Source organism: Sorghum bicolor, chromosome 7 (genome assembly GCF_000003195.3).
Source record: "Sorghum bicolor cultivar BTx623 chromosome 7, Sorghum_bicolor_NCBIv3, whole genome shotgun sequence".
NCBI lineage: Eukaryota > Viridiplantae > Streptophyta > Magnoliopsida > Poales > Poaceae > Sorghum > Sorghum bicolor.
Genome location: NC_012876.2, coordinates 7757943 through 7770627, shown reverse-complemented (window position 1 = coordinate 7770627; position 12685 = coordinate 7757943). Strand labels below are relative to the sequence as shown.

The 12685-nt window shown below is 39.6% G+C and overlaps 1 protein-coding gene and 1 long non-coding RNA gene across 2 annotated transcripts; both read left to right on the top strand.

The window, feature by feature from the left end:
- LOC8071147 (acidic leucine-rich nuclear phosphoprotein 32 family member A) lies at positions 1227-3300 on the top strand. Its single transcript, XM_002445133.2, has 4 exons — positions 1227-1822; positions 1924-2064; positions 2172-2276; positions 2811-3300. Exons 1-4 carry the CDS (start codon positions 1271-1273, stop codon positions 3213-3215), a joined length of 1203 nt encoding a protein of 400 aa, XP_002445178.2. The 5' UTR covers positions 1227-1270; the 3' UTR covers positions 3216-3300.
- Positions 6688-12253, top strand: LOC110437185. Its single transcript, XR_002455383.1, has 5 exons — positions 6688-7263; positions 7368-7536; positions 7654-8423; positions 8507-8675; positions 11805-12253. It is a non-coding gene; the product is annotated as an uncharacterized LOC110437185 (long non-coding RNA).

The following is a 12685-nucleotide window of genomic DNA, read 5'->3' as shown; positions in this document are numbered from 1 at the left end:
CAGTCCGGGCAGCCCACCCTGTGGATCCGCCCTGGTTTTCATGCCTATGCTGCTGTAAAATACAACTCAATATTCTAAACTGAATGCAGAAAATTCACTAATACATTTAGACTTACATATTCCACTTTTTACAAAAGGCCCATGCCTACTATATAAGGTATATTGACCATTTTCAAACCAATATCCATTTTATATGATTCTCATAAACTATCCATGTATTTTTTCGCATATAAATCAGGGGGGAGGGGGCTATGAGTGCCATGTGAACATAGATGCTATATTTGCTTTTTCAGAATACATAAATTGCCTATTTAGAAAAACATTGTTGCTTAACAAATGATCCTTAAATTGCTTTAGAAAATGCAATCTACTACAAGTATTTTTCCAGCAGCAACTTGCTCATCACCAATAGAGGCTCCACGAACATCCTATATTGTTGTTTCTTTCAAGCGATAGTCTGATTTCAAACACAGTAGGGCAGTAGGCGCATCTTTTGTTTAGTTTGTGTAGTTGTTGAGTGCAAAATATTTGGGTCAGCTGTTGGCTCTTAAAATATTGCATCTAGAAAATATTTGCATCTAACAAATGATTCTTAAAATAATGTCTGGGTATAGGAGCGGATAACCGCTATTGAGTTGTAAGCTATGATAAGAATGACTAATCTGTTACCATGTTTTTTTCCCATCTACTTCTGCTACCGCAGCTTACATAGCTGGCACCAGTTTGGCTCTCTGTTGCCAGCCAAGCAGCTTCCTTTTTTTGCTGATGAGTTTTTGGGCACATGTTTCTTGAGTTGGGAGACAAGAAACAAGTCTCAGAACTAGTATTTAGTGCATTTACTGAATGGAAGTAGTTATAGTAAGAAGATGCTTTTTTAGAATACATAAATCGCCCATTTTAAGAAGTCATTTTTGCCTAATGAATGACACTTTTTTGCCTAAGAAAATGCAATCCACTACAACATTACCATTTTTTGTTTTTTTTTCATGCCATTTTTTCTGCTGGTAGTTGTGTATGCTTTTTTCTGAATCAGTATGATTTTTTCTAACTTTTTTAAAATTTACTTACAGACAATGGCTACCAAAAAGAGGGGCGCTGGTGGTGGTCGCACTAGCGGGACACATGTATGTTTGAATCATCCTTTTTTTATAAGTGTATATAATCTTATATTTTTTTGTTTTTTTATTTCTCATTTTCTTTTCTTTTTTTGCATTTTTAGGGTGTAAGGAATAGAGCAACTCCTGCTAGACTGTTTAAATTGTACAAGGAAATGTCAGAGGCCCAACGGAAGCTTGTTAGTGATACTGGCTTTGGAGGCTTGCTTGAGATAGGAAGTGGTCGATTGCCATCTGCCCTAAGTAAATGGCTTGTGAAGAATGTGGATGGTGAATCAGAAGAGCTTGTAATTCCTGGAAGAGGGAAGATTAAAGTAAATGCAGCTGCTGTGAATAGGATACTTGGGTTACCTATGGGTGAAGATGAGGTTAAATATGAATTCAATGGAAGTGCAATTAGTTTCATCAATGAAAAGTGCAGCTTTGACAACGGAAGGTCTCCTACAATTACAACAATAACAGAAAGGCTGTGCGCAAACAAGGAAGCAAATGATGACTACCTCCGGTGTTGGCTCATGGTTGCTATCTCAACTTTTTTGTGTGGAAGCACAGCTTTGTGCATCAGCCCAAAGTGCTATCCTTCTTTGGTTGATCTATCAAAAGTTAAGGAATTGAATTGGTGCAAATTTGTAGTAGATACTCTCAAAGGATCCGTGGGAAAGATGCATAAAAAGGATTCTATTTTAGGCTATCTGTATTTCCTCTCCGTGAGTGTCTTTTCTTTTTTCTTTTTTAATCTTCTATTCATGTACTATTTTTTTCTCTTTTACATGTTTTTTAATGGTACCTTACATATATGCCTTTTTAGATACTTTACCTGGACTCTTTGGAGGTAGGAAACATACAAGTCCCTGAAAAACAGCCAAGAGTTGCAGCATGGAACATGAAACTTATCAACAAGGTCATAAAGATGGATACTAACACAAATGGCACATTTGGGAAACTCAAGGTATGAATTTTTTTTGTATATTTTTCTGTGTCAATTTTTTTATATGTACTATGCATTTGTCAATTTAGTCAAATCTTTTTCTTTTTTTTCATTTTTTCGTGTGACAGCTCAAGAAACTAGCTGGTTCAGTCACTGAGACCTCTTTATTTGGGGATTTCCAAGACATAGATAATTTTATTTCACACAGGGCATCTGCACCCATGTCTTCAAAGGTATGGAAATAATAGAATCCAAATTTCAATTTCAGTTTCAGTTTTCAGTTTCACTTTTGGAAGCCCTGAAATATTCTGCCAGTTTTCAGTTTTTTGAATGTTTTCACAACACAAATGTCATTGTGTTAGGCAAAAATAGTGTTAGGCATTAAACAATAATATTGTTATAAATTAGCAAAAACAGTGCGGCTGATAAAGCATTAATAGTAAGACAATAAAAAATGATAGCTCAGGCGTGAGAAGAAAAGGATGCAAATAGTTCTAAAATTTAGGATGATCAAGGTTAGCTGTAAAGCATTAATTGTTGTAAACATTTTTTGCATTTGAACTGTTTAAAATACATTCTAGGAGATGTTCCTGGAGCCTCTATTAGTGATGAGGAGGTAACGTTGTAGTGGATTGCATTTTCTTTTAGACAATTTAAATGTCATCTATTAGGCGACATTGACTTAGTAAATAGGCAATCTAGCTTATTGTGTGTCCAGTTACAATCACTTAGGAGCTAACATTTTTTACATTTTTTTAAAATTACAGAAGAAAAGGAAATTATCTAAAGTTGTCAAGAAAGCTTGTATTGGTTTCACTGAAGTGATAGGAACATTTATAAGTGAGGTGTCCACAATCAGCGATGATTCTGAGGATCAAGAGGAGCCCAGAAGGTCAACACGGAGAAGAACTACCAAAACTCACCAACAGAATGTTGATGACGAAGACGAAGAGATAGAGGAGGACGAGGAGGAGGAGGATTGGAAGGAGGACGAGGATGAGGACGAGGAAGATGAGGAGGCGGACAAAGAAGCGGAGCTAGAGGATAAGGAGGTGGACAAAGAAGTGGAGCTAGAGGACAAGAGTGTCTCTGATGAGGATGATGCAACCAACATAGTTGATCCACCACTAGAAGTTGTTCCTTCTCAATCAAAAAGGGAAAGGCTGAGGTAAAATGAGATATTTTTTTTGTGAATAATTGTTCGGAGAACTTTTGTATCTGTCAAAACAGCTGTTACTGACTTACTGTATATGCATGGTTCTTGTCCCCCTACAATGAATGCATTGTGCTGTTTTTTTATCTGTATGATTTTTTGCATTCTAAGACTACTACCACAAGTTATAAGCATCATAGCTTGCCTCAGCCAACATAAGTCTCATACTCATCCATGCTGGTCTTGATCTTTTGCCTGCACAAAGTCCAGTATTTCTTTTTCCTACTTTATGACTGGCCCTTCCATCTCAAATTTTCTGATTTTGTCATCTTGGTATTAGCTTGGGTTGTGCCTCTTCAACCTGGTTCATTAACCAGGGAATAGATGACTAATTCCCTGGTTATAAGCATCATAACTTATCAAGTTTTTTCCTAGTAACATAACAGTACTAAGCACTTTTTTGTTTTTTTTCATGGCTAAAGGCTCCCTCCTTCCGCTAGTGTTGTGGAAAAGAATGAAAAATCAGGAAAGCACACTAAAGTTGATGCACCGGCTGGTGATTCAAGGGAATCAGAACCAATACCACTAGAAGTTGTTCCTTCTCAATCAAGAAGGGAAAGGCTGAGGTAAATGGGATATATTTTTTCTTGTGTTAAGCAACTTAATATTTATTAGCGAGGCAAGTTATTTGTAATTTGGTAGCAATTATATTTTTTGTGTCTATTTTTATACTTTATGGGTCAGTTGCGTTTATGTGTTAAATGGTCACCTACACTAGTATCGCTCCTTTGTTATGCCAACATAAGTCTCATACTCATCCATGCTGGTCTTGATCTTTTGCCTGCACAAAGTCCAATATTTCTTTTTCCTACTTTATGACTGGCCCTTCCATCTCAAATTTTCTGATTTTGTCATCTTGGTATTTGAAAGGTCCTAATATGGCTAGAGGGGGGTGAATAGCCTATTTAAAAAATTCTACAAACTCACTAGAGCAAGAGGTTAGTTAAATAACGAAGCGAAGCTTTTTGCTCTAGCTCTAAAGGGGTGTTTGCAAGCCACCTATCCAACAATTCTAGTTGACATAATTTCTAGGCACACAAGAGCTATGTCACTACTTACACTAGAGAGCTATCTAAAGTTTCTATACAAGAAGTAAGCTACTCTAGTTTGCGGGAAAGTAAGAGAGATGGTTTGATCTTTATACCGCCGCGTAGAGGGGATGAACCAATCAATAATATGAAGTCCAATCACGGGGAGAAATCCAATGAACAAGTACAATGGAGACAAACAATTTTTCTCCCGAGGTTCACGTGCTTGCCGGCACGCTACGTCCCCGTTGTGTCGACCAACACTTGGTGGTTCGGTGGCTAAGAGGTGTAGCACGAACCTCGTCCTCACTAGGACACCACAAGAACCTACCCACAAGTGAGGTAGCTCAATGACACGAGCAATCCACTAGAGTTACCTTTCGGCTCTCCACCGGGGAAGGTACAAGACCCCTCACAATCACCGGGAGATGGCCACGAACAATCACCAACTCGTGCCAAAGCTCCTCCGCTGCTCCAAGCCGTCTAGGTGGCGGCAACCACCAAGAGTAACAAGAAAACCGCAGCTAGAACGATCTCCAAGTGCCACTAGATGCAATCACTCAAGCAAATGCACTTGGAATCACTCCCAATCTCACAAAGATATATAATCTATGAAGGAGAAGAGTGGGAGGAGTTTGCTTAGGCTCACAAGGATGTTATGTATGCTAGAATGCCAAGAGTATATGCCCCAAGCCGACCAAACACGTATTTATAGCCCCTCAAACAAATAGAGCCGTTGGCTCTTTCACTGGGCGAAATACGGGGTCACCGGACGCTCTTAAAGGGGCACCGGACGCTCAACACCTGCGTCCGGTGCTCCAACGCCAGCCGCGTGTCAGAGTCTAACGGTAACCTGCAGAGCACCGGACGCTTGAGCAAGTGAGCACCGGACGCGTCCGGTGCACACCGGACCCATGCGCAGAGAGCTCTGCAAACTTGCAGGGTCACCGGACGCAAGCCACCGGACGCACCCTTAGCGTCCGGTGCTCACCGGACTCACACCCAGAGAGGTTTGCAAAAAGTGCGGACACCGGACTCAGACCACCGGACGCTTCAGCTTGCGTCCGGTGCCTGGCGTCCGGTGCCCAACCCTAGCTGAGCCAGGCAGCCTGCACACCGGACGCTCAGACACAGCGTCCGGTGCCTCTGAGCCAGCGTCTGGTGAGTGTTCCTCAGCGAGAAACACTCCCGCGACTTCTCCAAATTTCCCACCGGCGCAATAGAAAAAATATGCACTTCATTTTCTCGAAAAGCGCCGAATCCCGCCTCGCAAGCTCGGCCCTTCAAACTCCACCTCCTTCTCAAAGTGTGCCAACACCACAAAGTGTAAACCAACTTGTGCACGTGTGTTAGCATTTTCACAAACATTTTCTTCGAAGGAGTTAAGTTAGCTTACTAGGTTCTAAATGCATGCACATGAACAATGACACCTAGTGGGACTTGATAACCGCTTAGCCAAATAATTCCCCTCTTTATAGTACGACTATCTATCCTAAATGTGATCACACCCTCTATGGTGTCTTGATCACCAAAACCAAAACCCTAAGCAATACCTTTGCCTTGATCTCCATAGGGTTTTGTTTTTCTCTTTCTTCTTTTCCAAGTTGAGCACTTAATCATCTTGTGGTCATCACCATCATCACCATGATCATCACTTGCTCAATCACTTGGCATGTACCAACCTCATTAAGTCTACACATACTTATCATAGAGGTTAGTACTAGGGTTTCATCAATTATTCAAAACCAAACTAGGGCTTTCAGTATTAGCTTGGGCTGTGCCTCTTCTACCTGGTTCATTAACCAGGGAATAGATGACTAATTCCCTGGTTATAAGCATCATAACTTATCAAGTTTTTTTCTAGTAACATAACAGTACTAAGCACTTTTTTGTTTTTTTCATGGCTAAAGGCTCCCTCCTTCTGCTAGTGTTGTGGAAAAGAATGAAAAATCAGGAAAGCACACTAAAGTTGATGCACCGGCTGGTGATTCAAGGGAATCAGAACCAATATCACTAGAAGTTGTTCTTCTCAATCAAGAAGGGAAAGGCTGAGGTAAATGGGATATATTTTTTCTTGTGTTAAGCAACTTAATATTTATTAGCGAGGCAAGTTATTTGTAATTTGGTAGCAATTATATTTTTTTGTGTCTATTTTTATACTTTATGGGGTCAGTTGTGTTTATGTGTCAAATGGTCACCTACACTAGTATCACTCCTTTGTTATGTCATTTGAATAAAATTGCTCGACTATGGAGAGATAGTATTGCAACTATGAATAGATAGCATTTTTTTTGTCCTTGTTTTTAAATCAAGTTTTTTTCTAGTAACACAACAGTACTAACACTATTTTTTTTTTCTTTTTCATGGCTAAAGGCTCCCTCCTTCTGCTAGTGTTCTGGAAAAGAATGAAAAATCAGGAAAGCACTCTAAATGGGATTTTGATCCCCCACCAATGGACATTATGAGATTCATTGATTTTCCCACACCCCGTGAACGTCCACCATCAAAGCCAAGTGAATGTAATTCAGAAAGGAACGCAAGGAAATATGATGATGATTATTTTTGGGACAATTTAAGTGAAGAACAATTTAAAGAACTTGATGCCCAAATTGAAGATATAGAAAGGAACAGGACAGATAAGTCACTTTCTAGCAGTGCAGTTAAGCAAACTCCTGTACCTACAGATAACCCAATTGAACATTTAGAAAGGAAGCCAACAAGAGTTGAAAAGACAACATCAGCTACAACCTATGGTCTACAATCTGCTCCCAGCACTTCACACACACCCCTGCGTATCAACCTCCGCCCAGAAGGCCAGCACGACCAGGGCGTGCTTTGCAGTCCCCATATATTGATTATGGCAGAAATGACTTGAAGTGCAGCAAGGTTGCAAGTCATGCATATGATGTGGTATGCTCGGCCACTACAAGGTCAACCAAGGTCAACCAGGAGTTCGAGTCAAAGCTCAAGCCAAGGAGAGTATGTGCAACTTTTTCTTTTTTGCTAGTTTTTCCGTCTGTTAAACTCTCGAATTCATTTTGTATTTTGTTTTTTTAACTATGATCCATCCATGTTGTACGCAGCGATATCATAATCAGTTATCCAGATTACTATGTGAGCTTGAAGCACCTTTCTGAATCAGTTAAACCAGGTGGAAAATTATTCAACACAGTAGCTGAAATTGCTATATATGCATTAAAAGACAGAAAGGCCAAGATCCCTGTAAAACAAATACTCCCACTAAGAATAGCTGTGAGAATCCCCCCTTTTTCTTTTTTACTTGTACTGATGTTTCTAAGTTTGTATGCTTATTTTTTTCAAACAAGCACTTTTTTCTCTAACATTATTTTTTAATTCTTTTTTTTAGAGTCTTTTCTACAAGATGGGATTCTGGATAATGGGGAGATTAATAGTGCTTTCCAAAGAAGCCTCCATCACCTAGACCGTTCTCAATTGATAATTGATCGTCCACTTAATCCTCTTCTTTTTTTTTCAAAATAGGCAATTTAACTATGTTCATTAGGCTATAATATTGTTTCATTTTAGGCTATACTTTTTTTTAAAAAAAAATATGCAATCTTGGGTGTCCTACCATCATAACTTTTTGTTTTCGTGTTCTAAAATTTGTGGAGCAATTTATAGAAAATAACAAAATATGACATGTGTAGGGGCAGAGAACAACAGGTAGTGCCTATGTTAAATTGTCCATATCTCAATTTGATTCACGACCATCTTTTTTATTTTTATTTTTTTAGAAGCCTGCTAGCTGTTATATCACTCAAGGATTATGTTTTTTCTGGCAATATAGATGCTATGAAGCTTTTTTTGGTTTTAGTAGCTATTCTCATTTTTTTGCTAGCATTTTTTTTGTAGGTCATGTTTCCTGTATTGCAAAATATTCGTTTCAAAAGGCTTGATAGAACAGTGGGCCACTTCTTCCTTCTAGTGTTGAACCTAAGGGAAGAAAGGTTTGAAGTTCTCGATTCTATGAGGTCTCTCGCTGACATTAACTTGAAGACATGCTGCAACAATTTGATCACTGCAATTAAGGAACTTTGGCGCAAACATTACCCTAATTCAAGGAAGAATATTGACAAGTACCAACTGATTGATATTAATGTTCCATTGCAGTCAAACAAGTAGGTCAACAGTTCAACATACATATTATTTTCATATCTAAAGTTTCTGTCATCCTCCATATGATTATGACTTTTTTTTGCAGTCATGATTGCGGGTTCCACATGCTAATGCACTGTGAACACTGGAATGGTCTTAACATGCCAGAGTTTAAGGAAAAAGATATGCCAACTATTCGAAAGATGCTCACATACAAATGGCTCCAACATCCAGAAAACAATATTGCATGGAGATGTAAAATGAATATTTGCTAGGTATGCATTCCCACTAAGAAACTGTTTTTTTTTAGTTTGCCCGGGCATCTCTATGCATTGTGATCATATGATTTGCAAATGCTGCACTTATTCTTCCTCTTCGCTTGACCATTCATCCCTTTTTTGTGTGCCTTCTCCTTCCTGCGCCCTTTAGCTTTTGATTTTGGGGGGTTCGCTACACTTGATGTATTTGGACCAGCCATTGCACCTACAATGTGAAATGCAATAAGCAACTAATCAATCTAGTACAAGCGTACAAAGATGAAGTAAAGCAGAATATAGTGTCTAGTTTTTTAAACCTGCAGTTTGCAATGAAAGTCCAGTTAGAGTAGAGACACCTGTACCATTTTGTGCACCTTTTGTACCACTAGTGTTTTGCCTATTTGCCATCATCCTTTTCTTAATTTCTTCAAATTCAGATCGCATCTCCTTGATGTGCTTCTCCAAAATAGCATAGTTTTCATCATTTGTACAACCTTCCACTGCTATTGCTGCAAACGCGGTGGTTGCATTGGTCAATCTCAAAGTTTTTTCACTAGTCAATGGCATCCCACGAGCTACAAGCCCCACTGGTGCATTCACATTTTGGACCTGATTAGTATCACTAGCAATTGCTTGTTGCGTCCACCTTTTAAGGATGTACCTTTCTGGTATTAATTTCACACCCATTCTAACCATAACTCTCATAATGTGGCAGCAAATGATTCCATCCCTATCAAACTTGCTGCACTCGCAGCAATAGCTTTCATCCTCTTCTATTGCTGTAACAAGATAGTTCCTTTTTCCATACCCAAAAACAAAGCTATTATTGGGCTCCAACCAATATTGGAATTGCCCTATAGGCTTCACATCATATTCTGCAGTTTTCTCAAACTCTTTGGAGAACCTGTAAAACATATTCTTTGTGTATACAGTGGAAGCATGCTTCTCAAGTGGATGCCTTGACCATCGTCTTCGCTCATTCTCATCGGTCCTAAAGTCTTGCCCATCCTGTGCAACCAGACACTTTTCTTGTATTTTCTGGTACTGCCTCACAAACTGTAGCACTGACAAGTTTGGGTTCACATACTTCTTCAACAAAGCATTGAACCCCTCGCTCCTTTGAGTCGACTGGAGGAATGGGAAGAAACTGTGCATGTAGTAGGCTGGTATGAAGCTCTGCCTTATGTGGTATAGGTGTTGAAAATGCTCATTGTCCTCCAAACCGTATTTCTAGACCATAGTAGCCCACTTTGACTCAAAATCTTCTGGGCTTACAGTGTGGTTTAAGCAATCCACAAACTCCTCATTCAACTCATCATTTTTAGCAAGGATTGGTCCAATTGTGCCTGAAAACTTGTCCATGATATGCCACCTGCAATTCCTGTGGGTTGTGTTTGGAAACACAATGCAAATGGCAGCTCTCATCGCAGGATCTTGATCGGTGGTTATGTTAAGGGGTGCTTTTCTATCCATTGCCTCTAGAAATGTTAGAAACAACCATTCATAGGTAGTTGTCTTCTCATTCCTTATAAAGGCACATCCTAGTTGAAAAGTTTGACAGTGTCTGTTGATTCCTATGAATGGTGTACAAGGCATCTCATATATGTTGGTCATATAGGTTGCATCAAATGAGACACAATCGTTGTATGCCTCTTTGTAAGCACGCCTTGTAGCTGAATCAACCCAAAACAGGTTCTCAACCCTATGGTTGTCATCAAGCTTGATCTTGTAGAAGAATTCAGGGTCTTCTTCTTTCAATGCTCTGAAGTAATCCACAGTTTCTTGCATATCTTTGAATTTTTCTGTTTTGTGGATGGTGGAGCGGAAGTTTGAAACTTGTTTGCCGTCATATGGAACCAGCTGTGCTGAGCCATAGAACTCGCTCATCAGCTGCATGATTCTACCGGTGCTCAAGTTGCATCCATGTAGCAAAACAATGAAGTCTTTTTCCTGCTTCGGTATGCCTCTATGGGACCTTAGGAACTTCTTGAGTGAGGGCTGAACCAAAGATCATGGTTATGCTCGGCCAAAAAATAGATTACTTGCCATCTAGAGCCAATGATTTTGACTACCAACCTTGCCTTACAGTTTGTATATAGCATTTTCTCCCTCTTTCTTTTCTTACATCCGTCAAACTTCTTCCTCTTTTCTACTTGCTCATCCTCTTCTTCTTGTGCAGTATCCTCTTCTTTGGCTTCATCATTGTCAGAGTAGCAAGTGATTCCATCAACAAGCTGAGCAACAACTCTCCTTTTCCTGCCAAAGCCTTCCTTGTTGCACACAAACTGCACCTTTTGTTTTTCTCTCGTGATTGCAGACCGACGTGACGTGTTTGTTCTAATTGAGAAGCCAGTTCTCTTTGCATACGAGTTGTAGTACTCCCTTGCTTCATCCAAGGTTGCAAAAGACATCCCATTGTGTGGCATTTCAAGTGTAGACCACACCTCTTCCTCCTCTTCTGCTACTTCAGCAACTACAGGATTAGTAGTAGAATCTTCATTCTTGTCCTCTATTCTTGCCTGTTCAAATGACAATCTGATCTCAGAAATGGTAGGAATAACCTCTTCTGAAACTGCAGGTTCTGTCTCTGCTAAACCAGCATGACCATCTTCAGAAATACCAGGCAAAATCTGCTGGTTCATATGCTCATTGTTAGGCTGAGGAATTTCAGGATTTGTGGACACTTGAGTGCAGAAGGTAGGGTTGCTGGTTATATAATCAAAATCAAATGCACCCAAGAAATCTTCATCTAAATCTGGTGGCAGCTTGTTAAGATCCATATCTTTTTGAGATCTGCATGCAAAACATTAACTATAGGTGTCTGTTACTATATCATGACAGTAGGCAACTTAGTCAAACCTGTTAGGCAATAATATTGTACAAAACTAGACAAAATAGGCCAGCAACTTATGCAGTTTTTTTTGGTTTAAGTACATGCTTTTTTTTGTTTTGTATTTGAATACATGCTAGCTTTTATTCAGTACATGCTTTTAGGTTTATAATTTATTTCATATTCAGTTTTTTCAACTTTTTTACAAATCTAGTGTCATTGTGTTCTCTTCCTTTTAGAGAAAGTTTTGTAATTTGAGGCTTGCTTGTCATCTACTTAGTTGATTTTATCAGTTGTACTTTTGTTTAATTTTGCAGGGGTGAGGCTATGTGCAGCAACTAACACAAGAAAGTTTAATGTATAGGAGTAACCATGTGCAGCAGCTAACACAAGAAGCTTTTTAATGCAGAAAGATGTACATCTGCATGTGTGGTGCATACAACATATACACATGTCATCTAATGGGTACCCAAGACGTACAGTGGTGTAGTATCAGATCTGCTAATGTAGTAGAAACTATAGTACTATGTGATACAAGAGATCTGGATTGCTTATGCAAAACAACTGATTTTTGCTTTTATGCAAAAGTAGTGAATTGCTCAAAAGTTAGGATAAGATCTGCTATTTCTTACAGAGTAACAGATCTGGCTAGTTAGGTGATTCAAGAGAACAAATCTGGCAGAAGAAACCTTCTAGTAACAGATCTGGCTAGTTCTATTTTGAGACTATTTTGTTGAAAGTAGTGGCAGAAGAAGTTGATAGTACCAAGTTATTGCACAATCGCACGTACCTGCTTGTTTTGGATGTATTAGTTTGCCTTTGTTTTGAATGAATCTGCCAGCTGCCTAGATGGTGGCGGCGCCGCCATGGGCATCTTTTGTTTTGAGGGTTGAAAGGGAAAAGCAAAACAGGGAAGAGGGGAAGAAGCTTCCAGGTGAGGGAAAAGCAAAACAGGAAAGTGGGCGTGAGCCTAGCCTTCTGGCGGGCCTTGTCTAGGCGGGGTCATGATTGACGTGATTTTGTGCCCGCGTTGAAGGTTTTTTCCAAGTGAGGGTCGATGGTTTTTTCCTATTACGGAGTGTGCGTGCGGCCTGCTTAACGCATGCACGGCCGTGCATTAGCCGCTTCCTTTGTTTAAAACTAACATTTTGTTTGGGCTCTACTCTTGCCACCAAGACCGTGACCCGCACAGGCAAAA